The sequence below is a fragment of the Gambusia affinis genome, linkage group LG05 (assembly GCF_019740435.1).
Source record: "Gambusia affinis linkage group LG05, SWU_Gaff_1.0, whole genome shotgun sequence".
Lineage (NCBI taxonomy): Eukaryota > Metazoa > Chordata > Actinopteri > Cyprinodontiformes > Poeciliidae > Gambusia > Gambusia affinis.
In genome coordinates this window covers 8,914,160-8,926,795 of record NC_057872.1, presented here as the reverse complement: position 1 = coordinate 8,926,795, position 12,636 = coordinate 8,914,160, and the positions used below count along the sequence as shown (strand labels likewise).

Sequence of the window (12,636 nt, the reverse complement as noted above, 5' to 3'; positions counted from 1 at the left end):
GGATGATAATGATGCTGACTAGTGAACTGCTGCACTGCTGACCCAATGGAAATAGAAGAAGAGATGCTGGCTATGAGCTCACCGAGAAAAAGATGGAGAGATGCACACTGAGTCAGTGAAAGGGACATGGAGACAAATTAGCACGGGTTTCCAGGGAAGCATTACAGAATTGTGTTTTATGACCACTGAACAGTACAGTTGTATTCTGTAAACTTCTATTTTTACTGTCATGTCTCCTAGTTTAGATTTTTGCATATCATCTATGCATGTTCAAGCTTTGCGTATAAATATTTATTATTTCTTGAATCTATAGTTAAGCATGTACCGTATTTTTCTGACTATAAGCCGCTACTTATTTCCACGCTTTGAACCATGCGGCTTACAGCCTGGTGCGACTTTTCTGTGGATGTTTCTACAACCACCAGGGGGCTCTTTAGCAGGAAGTGAATCATTGGAAGTCAAAATTGGAAATAGAAGAAGAAAGTGCTAATTTTCATTTAGAACAAGCACATGCTAGCAGCACTCACGAAGGAGAAATTTCTTCAAACTCATACCTACTCATCATGGAAACAACATGAAGAAAAAAAATGTAGCTTTTAAGTTGAGGAGTATCGATCTGGCAGTATAGGAGGGAAATAAAACCGCTGCACGTAAACCGCTGCACTCGGCGTGAACGAATCCATGGTGCGGCGTTGGAGACAGAGGGCTGCATCCTTAATAGCAGACTTATTAAGGACATGTCCTTGTGGAAAACCGAGAGTGGCGGAGATACCAGCGGCTCATAGCCCGGTGCGGCTGATATATGTACGTTTCCAGTTTTTCCCAAAAATCTGTAGGTGCGGCTTATAGTGAGGTGCGCTCTATAGTCTGGAAAATATGGTAATTACAGCTGTATGAGATGGTGCAAGAATGACCCAATGTTAAAGAAAGTACTAACCTGTATCTGACAGTAACAGAATGGTTTTTATTACCTTTACCACAGCTTCAGTGGATACAGTGGAAGACAAAACTGACACATTTTTCTGAAGTGAAACAATGACACCTAGATGAATCATTTCCAAGCTTCCAAATTTAAGGCGATGCCTTTCCAGTACAACTCAACTGAAAAATAAAGAAATCTCTAAAGGTAAAATTTAGAACATAAAAATGCATAATAATCTGGTTGCATGCGCTTAAACTAATACTTGTTGGATTAAAATATGAGCAGTTCTAAATACCAGGCAGTTGTGACGTGAAACCTTCAGGTGTTTGGGGAAAAAGGAGTTGATTTTTTCAGTATCACAGCGAGTCCAAGCACAAATCAACATTAGAATGGCTTCACCAGAAGAAGATGCAGCGTTTGAGGTAATTAATTAAGTGTGTGCAGAAAATGACCCAAAAAGGGTTGTGGATAAGAAAAGTCTTCAAATTTTTAAGACGTTTTGCCAGGTGGAATTAGCAGATTTAAGCCAAGATGCTCTTAATTTCTTTTTGTCATCAAAAAATAAATTAAAATGAAGCTACTTTATCAGTGTTAGCTTGATATACACGTTTAGACAACCAGGTTATTGTTACTGCTTTTATGATTTAATTTTTCAAAATGAATTTGTTTGATTTTCAGTTGAACTTTACAGGATATGTGTGACATTGACAGTGGACAATGTCTATAAGTGGTCTCACTTTTTGCATCACATAATGCTGATATTTTAAGAACGACTTGTCAACTTTAAGATTCACTGTCATTTCAGGTCTTATTCTCTAATTCGCATGCTCCACTGACCAAACAAAACTTTAAAATGGCACAAACAGAAGAGGAAATGGGTACAGGTTGTACCACTCACTGTACCTTGCTGATGTTGCTGCTGGGGATTCTTCACTGTGTCTCCGCTAAGATTACACAACAGGACGACTGCGCTCTGGACTGTTCCACTGGTGACACTGTTGGCCTTTAAAAAAGTTGGATGCAAGGTCAGCTTTCAGTTTTACTCATGTAATCAACCGTAAGTTAAAGTTTTACATCTCTACTTTTAACCAGAAAATATCTAACAATAACTGTGAAGAAGTAAGAAATGGAACAAAGGAAGGATGTAAACTTTATTTATACCTTCTCTGTATAAGCACTGTTTATGAAAACACAGAAAAAATACCTTCTGCAGAGTGATAGTAATTCACTTTGCATTTGATTTGACACCAAATCAAATGCACTATAATCTGACAATGTTTTTGCCGCTGTCGGCCAAAAACCTTGCATCTCCACTTTAAATTTCTTTTTTCTGCCATGAGCCTAACATAACCTAACAGTGCTTTAAAAGCGATTAACAAATTTACCTCAATGGGCTGGGGTGGGTGATCTGCGATGACTTTTTTAGACATAGGTTTGAGTTTTAACTTCTTGACAGTCTGAAGCATCAGTGGAGCTCGGCTTTAATTCAAGCGCTGCCTTATGCAGACACAGCTGTCAGCGCCTTCCCAGAAAATAGTCCCATCCTAATGATCTTTTTGTTCTCGTCATAGACTGTGTGCTCGTACACTCAGGCAGATATGCTGTGACACTTCTATTGATAGAAGCATGGGAAATGAAAAGCAGCTATGTTCTCTCTGGGAAGAATACCAGATGTCATATTTTCCACAAACTGATCCTTGGTGGGCAAAACTAGAACTAAAAGGTTCAATTATTTATTTCTTCTAGAAGTACTGGTAAATAGTAGGGGTTTAATATAAGATAATTGTTTATTTTAAGAAGAAACAATGTTTCAAACTGCAGCTTTTACCTTCCTCCTACTGCCATATCCTGAATGCTTCCTTCTCCTTAATTTCTACCCTCACTCCTTCCACCTAACACTTTCACCTACTATTAGGATCTCCAGTCCTTACTTTTACAGCTTTTTGCCATTTCTCCTTCTTTCTCCTGCCCCCATTTCAGCATTTGATCCTTTTAAGGATATGCCAGCTCTGCCTCCAGGGTCTGCGTACATCAGTGTGGTCTGGGTACGGGCTGCTAAGTCAGGCCGGTACTCATCAGGTGCAGTTGCCTGAGGCTGAAGACAACGGCATGTATTCACACTTTGGACAAACTACCTTTCCGTGACGAAGCTAAACCTATTTGATGTTTATGAACTAAGAATGTCACAAAAACACTTTATAGTCAATACAAAAAAGCCTAAACTGAACAATATCAATGAGCAAAAGCAGAGTTTATTTTAATTTGGATCCTCCTATAAAGCCCACTAGAAACTCATGCTACAAAAATGTAACTAACAAGAGTCTATTGTAAGCAAATGAATCTAAGCAAAGGCTCAGCAAGCTAACAGTTAACAAGTCCGTTTTAGGCGCCATCCTGAGGTCCTTTTATGTTTGAAGCAGAACTACTTCATCATGTAGACAAATACAATTAAGAGAGTTTCTCTGTGAGAAGTGTGATCAGGAATGACAGGTGTGCTCTGTCTTGATCAGAGGATTTCAGGCAACATAAATCAATCCATAGGTGAGCAACACAGACAGCTCTAATGGACCCAGACATGAGTGGTTCAGACAGCAGTAAACAATCAGGAGACGAGTTAATCAGGCTGTTGGATAAGAGTGTTTAAAAATTCTGCATCAGCTAGTCACGGTTGTGAAAGCAGCCATGTCGAACGCTCATTATTTAGGATGGAGGTGGATGTGTGTGTGTGTGTGCGCGTGTGTGTGTGTGTGTGTGTGAGGAGAGGGGGGAGAAATTGTTTTCTTGCAGCACAAGTATTTTGGTTAGCTGTAAACAGATTGCCCTATGTTGGGTGGGTGCATTAGAATGTGTTAGCAAAAAAGGGTCAGGGGAAATAAATTGTTTACTGGGAACGCTACTATGCTCCAGTGATAACAGACAAGTGCTGTGTGTTTGTGCATGAGGTCTTGCATTGGGTGTGAACAGTGGAGTTCATATTCCAAGTCTATTAAGCATCCCTCCTCCCTCGTGCTGACCTGCCAGTCAATTACACGAGCCCTCTAATAGGTCAACGCCACTCCAACTCATTTGCATAGCGGCTGGATGGAGCGAGTGAGAGAAAGAGCAGAACAAGACAGAGAGAGGAATTAAAAAAATGTAAAAAAGAGATGCACTGATCAGGCTTTCCAGTTTTCCACTGAAGTCTAATTCGACAGGTTCGATTTTAACTGATTCAGATTTTTCTTTTAGGCACTATAACACATTAAAGAGGAAAAAAGCCCTGCAGGTTTTTTTGATAAAGCTAGTAGTTGTGGATCCAAGAGAAAATGAATAAATTAAGAGGATAATCCCCATATGTGTGTCAAAGCACATGTCCCAAACCTTTATCAGATTTTTTATTAAACTCAAAAAAGTGCTTCAAAGTGCATGCTTTTGGTTAAACTGTTTATAGACTGAAAATGGTGGGAGCTTTTAGTTTAGATACGTCTAATGAGCTAAGTCTGAAGGCGAGGAAACTGGAAGAAAATTTAACATTTTTAGAACTAGGGTCTTCATGAAGCCTTGAAGCAAAGTCTAAAAAAGTTTTTTGTCATGTCATTTATTTTATGATATATTTTTTGTATTACATTTGATACAGCAAGTTTTCTGACTTTTGGCTCACAACAATGTGAGTTTTAGATGCAAAAACAAATGTTGCCTATAATATTTAGAAAGTATGGAACACCTTAGGAAGATTTTCTCTTCGTTTTTTTCCCACCAACAAATTTTTACAGCCATTTATTTCACATCGTGACAGGCGATGACCATAAGAGTTTCTGTCCTTATTCAGGCAAAGTTTTACCTTAAACTTTTTACAGTAGATATGTGAAAAGTGATTTCCAGAACGGTACTTGCATCTCTGTTGGGCTTCCCATGTTGGAAAAGGATCAATGCCATTCTTTCTCACATCAAGACTGCAGATTGGTCTTCTACAGGGTGCCTTTGAAGTCGCTTCAGGACTTGATTTTGACCTTTCCTGCGCTTGTAGTGGAAGTGCCAACTGAAGCACTTTAGGTTGTAGCTTCAGCTAACCTCTTGTGTAGAGGTTTCAAGCACTGATGATGGTTACTGTCACAGTGTGCCACTGGATGTACATGTACCATCTTCAGGATCTAAAGCCAGAATTAAAAAATGCTGATAATATATCAAGAAGAGAAACACCTCCCATGAACTCATGTGCTTCAACAATGGCTGGCTTGAGAACCATTACATGAGTTTTGGAGTGGATGGGAAACTGCCTAATGAGGAATGGAAATGAACTGAAGAGTGGAAGAGGGTGAATGGACTTCAGAGTGAATCAGGACAACAACTTATGACGGGTAGCGAACCTATTTCTTCACTTGTTGGCATTGAACCAGTGGAAAATGTTCTGCAATCCCCTGGAGCATTTCATCAGTGACAAAGTGCTTGAATATATGCTTGGTGTCATGTAACAGCTGTTCTTTATGGCAACCCTCAACCCTGGCAGTGACATCAACGTATGGGACTGAACATTATTTTCTCCCTTTGTATTATTTGCTTTTCACATTAGTCTTCACGGATTCAATTCTGACTGTGTCCAGGATAGTTGTGTGGACCTCAATTGCCATTTTAGTTTGGGCTACACTTTTATTGTCATAATCTTCATCACAGTTGGTATCTGACTATCCTCCATCATGCATGGCCGGGGGAGTCCAGCCCTCATCATAATCCTCATCATCTTCTCCTGACTGCTCTATGTAGCTTGAATTGTCTCACATTAACATGTTGATGACTATTCAAAGTATTTCCTTTGTCTCTCTTCTAACGCGACTCTTTTTTTAAATCTAAATATACATGACTAGTCGATACACCATAATTATGGTTTTCGAATAACTACTTTTGTGAAAGAAACCCAAAATTTATTTTGAAATTACATTTAATGCTAATTATTGAGTAAACAAAAGTTTGTGGCTGAATTGTGGTTGGTATGACATTGATTACCTTATAAAAACATGACGTTTCTGTTCAGTGATAAAGCATCTTAAATACATGCAGTATCGAATATGATACACACATTTTAACACAACTTAAATGTAGCATAACAAAAACATTTCTAAGTAATTGTGCATTATTTCAAAACACAAAACATTACGTAGAAAAGTGAATAACAATGTATATATTATTTTCACTGTAAATTGTCTAAAATTGGCAAAGACTTTCCTGGAAAACGCATATGACCAATCTCATGCGAGACGACATTTTGAAGAAGAGAAAATAAACGCTGTTTCTCTGCCTGCAGCGCAACGATAATCCAGAACACAAGTCTCAAATTGCATATGTTGTTTGGGTTAAGTATTGATCATGGGGTAAAAAATAGAGACCACAGAAACTTATGTATCATATATGATACAAATGGCGACATTTAAGTATAGTTGATTGACAAACATTATTAAACTGTTTGTTTCTTACCATAATGAGCTGAAAGACAACTGGGAGGATCCTGCCGTGTTTGATCAGCCTGAAAAAGAGAGATAATACAGATACTGAAAGAGCTGTAGACAAACCAAGGTCAAAATTCATTTTATGGATTTTCTACACTACTCACACATGCATGAGCTGCACACAAACACAGACTTGCAGACATATAAATGTGGATTGGCCTGTTTAATCTTCATTAACTCCACCAACGCCTTTCTGGCACCGGTGAAGCTGAAAAGAGGAGATCTCTCTTCAGTTTCTGAAAGACCAGAGGTGACGAGAATAAATGAAATAAGGAAAGGTGAGACAGGGTGATGGAAAGACATGGAACGAGAGTGGAAGAGAAGATGAGGACAATTAGATTCTTTAAGGAGAAAGAAGTTCAGGATTATAAAAGAGCAGATTTTAACAGAGAAGACAAAGGGATGGCGGGGAAAAAAAGGGAGGGTTTAAGAGGAACAGAAGAAAGAAAGTGAATGAACCCTCTTTGAAAGACGAGGAATATAGATGGAATGGAGAAAAGGGCAGGAAAGAAATGGGTTTACAATCTCTTCTCTAATTTATCAAGGTCCTTTGATTTACATTTAATTACCATCTGGACAAAGCATCTAAAGTGGCTTAAATAGATGTCTTATTTACATATATGTGCATTTTGAAGCATTAAAGCATTCATGTCGTAATGGGAACAAAGTTAAATCGAAGCAGACGGGTGTTAATACGTTGCCCTGTCATTTATCATCAGTCTAATTATGATTCATCGCTCGTCGAGCAAACAATCAGACAACCTTTAGGAGCTTCCATTCAAACAAGTTAACTTCATAAAGTGTGCAAACACACTGCCACTGGTAAAAGATGTTCCAGCTAAAAATTATAAACGCAAGATTTAAGTATGATGCATCTAAAAACAAACATTTCAAAAGTCTCATCTCAAATGATTCTTTTCTAAATTAATTCCTTGCGATATATATATACACATATATATATATTTTACTTTTTACATTCATTTTGCTGTTCTTCCACCTGCCCAATGCTGCTGCAGTCCTATGACCTATTTTTTATTTAGGTTCAATAAAATTTTCATATTTACTGAGAGCGTATTCTCCACACCATTACCCCAAATTCTCAGCCATGTGCAAAACAAACTGAGGTTTATTGAATCAAGCACTTGTTTTACTGTTGTGGCCTAAATTTTTAACTGCGGGGTGTTTCAATACTAGAAACCCTCGAGGGGAAAAAGTCAGCTCATACTTTGGTTCGTATCTGCTACTTTTGGATGTGCTGATATTTTACACAGCATGGAGAAAGTTTAAGAGATGATGTTGGATTTAGCATCACTGATGGAAACATTTATTCTCCAACTGCTCCTTTTCTCACTTGTTAAAAACTAACATTTTCATCCTTTATTGTGATGAAATTCATTGCCTACATCTGTGACTCTATTGTAAATAAATCGAGCTTATAGCACTGATTAGACATCTGTAATTGCTGTTGCTTAAGTTCATTGTATTCAGCTGTTTTGCTCAAAGCTGAGCGTTGAGTTACTTTGTGTGTGCAAGCCTCCACGAGTGTGTGATTGTGTTTGCGTGTACATGTGATGGATGACGCCCCATTATGGAACTGACAGGCTGAAAGATGAGAGGACAGACCAGGCCAGCACAACATGATAAACTGGGCCACCTTTAAACTACCAGCCATATATCAATTGAAAAAGTGCACAACACCGAACGAACCAGAGCACAACAGATGACCTATAACAGAGCAAAAACTGATTAATCAATCCTCATTATGTAAGCCATAAATTAAATTTATCAAACAGTTTTTACAGTGATTTGTATTGTAATGAAGAAAAATACATGGAAATTAACAATATTTCAAAATGCTTTTTATGGATTTACTCACAAGTGGGAGAAAATGATCGCCTCTTGGCCAATTCGTACCCCCATAATGTCCCAACCCGCTAAGATTACACAAATAGCTACAAATAACTAACATTTTTCTTCTCCAAACTAAACACAAAATACCTCTTTTAATAATAAATACATAATTACTTAGAAGGGCACTTTTGTGTGGTTACAACCTGCGACAAACATGTTGCATAGCCAGACACCATCTTCTTGCAGCATTCTTGAGGAATCTTAGCCCACTCCTCATGACCAAAAGGCCCACAAATCATTTATATCCTTGGGTTTACAGGTCGCAACCATATTATTTTTAAATCCCAGCAGAGACTCTTAGTAAAATTCAATCCACGTGATTGGGATGGCTACTGCTGTATCTTTCAGCTCTTCTTCTGATGGAGTAGCTCCTCCTCTTGGTGTGGAGGTACAAAGTTATGTTTCTGCCTTCCTATTTTTTTCCCCCTATTTTTCAGCCCAGTTGATGTTAGACACAGTATGAACCTTTCTGTGGAAGCTGAAACTTCCTTGGCTGCTACCACCAGCGTTTCCTAAAGGTCTTTTTAGGTTGAGGGGTTCTGTCAACTTGCCTCCTCAGGAATCTGGTGGCAGGCCATCTTTCTGCCAGGTCCAGCTGCTATAATACATGTTAATCTAGCTTTAACCGAGCTAGATTACTCCAAATGAATCTTTAACAACAATTAAGGCCTTTGCTGTCTTTTTTTTCTATCATTTATTTGTTTATCCAAGGAGACAATTGCCTTGATTTAGCCATATTTCTTACATGCATCTATTAATAGCCCCGGTATTAAATGATTTCTATGAAAGGTTCACTAATCATGGCTCTGTTCGGCTGCATTGGTTTTACCTGAATACACACGTCATTTGCATATGCGTGCTGTTTTAGCGGGGTGGAATAATTTCGAGATTGAAGCAATCTGATTGAAAGTAACATTTATTGTTTGATTTATATAAAATCCCTTGTAAAATGTATTTTCTTTATTCAAACTTTCCTTGTGTATAATTTGCACAAACCAGTAAACATTTTTGCCAATAAATATTTGGATTGGGGATTGGAATAATTTTTATTGTTATAATTGTGTGTGCATAATATATCTATACGCAGTCCCATAAGAAAACGTGTTGTTTGGAAAGCTAGCTACAACACGTAAACACACATTTCCCACAGAGGCAGACATTTAAGGACATTAAACATTGATGGGAAAACGCAGTTGCAACCCCACAGGAAGAGGTCTTTGGCTAAAGGTCGTAGTAAATGTAGTTGTTTGAAGGTGTCTGGACTGTGATAATGAAGAGAGAGACAGCAGGCTCCCTTCCCAACGTTAATGTCTCCAATTTACCATCTAATTACCACTCGGCTGGCTTCATAGCCACACTTATCTAACCAAGACCCAGGCAATTTAATTTCTGATTGTAAAACCGAAGCGATGGAGGGAAAGTTGTGGAGTGAGGGCAAAGGGAAAGAGCGAAATGTGGAATGATGTTAATAAATTAGAGATGGAGAGAGAAAGAGAGCGACGGAGATTGGAAAAAATGTTAAATGTTGTTAATAATGTCAAACAGAGGGAATGAAAAAACTCAACGAGAAAAACAGATGTAAAGAGGAGAGTGGGCTGACACCAATTTGAAAAGTTCACGTCACTCTACTTGTGTCAAGGAAAGAAGGGGATGAGGAGAGGTGGAGGAAGAGAAGGATGAAGACAAGAGTGGGGAAAATTACAGATAAGAGAAGTGGGGACGTATTTAGTTATGCAGATGAACTTTTAACTCTAAGAATTGGTGGTTGGAAATGTATGGAGAGCAGGTTAATAGAGATTATTGCTTTATTTCCGCAGCCGATGAAACAAGCAGAAAAAGCAATCTGAATAAAAAAAAAAAAAAAAAAAGGTAATGTAATGGTTTAAATTAAATGTTGCAATATTTGAAAGGCTAGTGAGTGAATCTACAAGTCAGGATAGGACACAGAACTTGGGCATAAATGTTGTCTTGCTCAAATCCATATTAAGAGAAAATACAAAACCACCTTTGACCTCATTATTGCTAACAGTTAGCTACACAAAGTCTTTGACAACAACACATACAGATTTCAGTGTTATGATGTATTTATCTTTCCGTTTCAACCTTTCATTTACCAGGCTAACCCAGTACCTGATCACTTCTTTCTCAGTGTGCATCTCTGATAACTACACAAGTGACGAGATCGATGACCAAGGAATAAAGATCCATTCACATTAAACTCATGAATACATCACCACCAAATCATAGGTGAGGATGAACCACGATTTACTTTGTTAAAAATTTTATTACAACCAGGAGTGGGCATTTATTGTTAATCTAAAATCTTATCATGATAAGAAAGGTATAACAATAAATGCCGACTCCTGGTTGTAATAAAATTTTTAACAAAGTAAATCTTCACAACAATAAATTCTGAGTACTGATGTTTGAAAACCTCATAAGCTAATTGCATGGTCATGATTACATTTACTTCTTTCTCCACTGTTGGCTCCTTGAGAGCATCAACATATCTATCAATAAATGTGTAAACATGATTAAAAGTGCAGTTGATGTGAGACGCTTGGTGATAAAAAGCAGAATTCTTTATGTAAAAAAAAAAAGTAAAAAAAAACAAAAAAACAGGGAGATATTGTGAAGAAGTATGCATCCATCATCAATTGAGGTGGAGGAAAAGGGCCGATGCACACGCAGGAGGAAGGCAGGATCATTTATTAGATGTTATACTAAAGTTAAACCAAAGTGGAAAACAACAGTAGAAAAACTACCTACAGAGAATAACTGAGAAAAAGAAAAATGCTGTTTTAAATTGTGAATATTATATAACAACATAAAGAAAACAATGAAAACATAAAAACCCACACAAATAACTATAACTTAATTACAAAGTGTGATTATGTGTCATAAAGAGCAAAGTTGGGAAATGATTTACCATGAAGTTAAGCAGATTTATCCTCCACATGAACTAAAACAACAGGAAGCCAAATTATCTTGTGAAATGAACCCAACAAACATGAACTAGAATATGAATTAAATATTGTGATAGTTTATGTAGCAGAATCAACACTCCTTGTGTTTGCTCAATAGATCTCCAGGAACTCTATGATAGCCATTTTCACCCACTGGGAGCTAAGTGAACTAAGTAAAGCTCAGTCAGCCAAAAGCCACAGTGCAACCATGTTAATGTAACCAATGAACACATTAAACACAAGCACATACACACAAACAGACTCACACACCCTGGTAAGGCATCGCATGGTTAGACAAGGAATCAGCAGATTTTCTCTGCAAGAGCAACACATCATTATCTCTTGTTATTTTGGTGCCAGATGACTTCCTTCACAAGAGTTGTTTTTAAATTCCTGGATAGTGAATCCCTTCTACATTATGCACAGATAATTTTGTCCTACTGTTGTATATTTAAAGAGGATGCCTTATATTTTTAAGCACATCTCTTCAGGAGTAGCTAGTTCGCAGAGATTTTTCAGCACAACGTGTCAATTCAGTACGAACTTAAGCTTATGTAGCACTACCTGTCACTAAAGTGATTACTAATGCAGGGAAGTCTGGCTTTAAGAAAGGTAAAACAGGTCCACTTGAATGCAGATCACCAGCAGTGCTTCAGCCGGAAAGCTGCTCTTACTATTAGTTGTGAATCTGCATCATTTGCATTGAATAATCATTCGGGTGTGTTTGTATCCTGCAAAGAGCAGATAAATCACTGCTCCTAATGCAAGTGAGTGTGTGTGTTTGTGCATTTATGTATGTGTGCGCCTGGATAGTGATTCACAGAGCTGAACTAGAAATCACTGGCCTTGGAATTAAAACGTTACACACTGTGGTGTTTGTATCAGTACCTGCAAGGACTGCAAAGCATTTAAATCAGAACAAGTGTGCAGCGTGAATTAGAAGGTGTCTCCACTAAACATAACATTTCTGTTACTTCAGAATAATTAAAAGTTTTCTGTAGGTCTATTTAATTATACGACCCACAGAGGTTGATTAATTGCATTTTGATGCGTATTTCTTTAGATATTTGAGGGATTAAATGTGAGTCATGGTTTGCCTGTGCGGTACCTGCAGATCTGAGTGCTGTGCTCAGTCATTGATACCAGCAACTTGAGTGCGTAGAGCGGGATAGGTTCTGCAGCACAAAGAAGAACTTCGAACCTGGGCAGAAACAGGTTTAATATTTAGTGCATGATGCTTTGCCAGAGGAAGGGGAGGTGACTCAAGCTATAGTAATACAAAAAGGGAGTTAGAGGGCAGAAAAAATTCAGTAGCTTCAACCTTTTAAAACTGGGCTGTGAAAGGTAAAAAAGGGAG

At 37.9% G+C, this 12,636-nt stretch overlaps 1 protein-coding gene across 2 annotated transcripts in view; it reads right to left on the bottom strand.

Annotated features, from left to right (window-relative positions):
* The window catches only part of ulk4 (unc-51 like kinase 4), an 85,231-nt gene that overhangs the window by 23,029 nt on the left and 49,566 nt on the right, over positions 1-12,636 (bottom strand). For both annotated transcript variants that reach the window (XM_044117851.1, XM_044117850.1), the window contains exons 31-33: positions 12,388-12,480; positions 6,371-6,419; positions 1,826-1,925 (exon numbers count right to left, since the gene is read on the bottom strand). In XM_044117851.1, the coding sequence (XP_043973786.1) occupies positions 1,826-1,925; positions 6,371-6,419; positions 12,388-12,480 (242 nt within the window). The remainder of the gene's footprint in view (positions 1-1,825; positions 1,926-6,370; positions 6,420-12,387; positions 12,481-12,636) is intronic.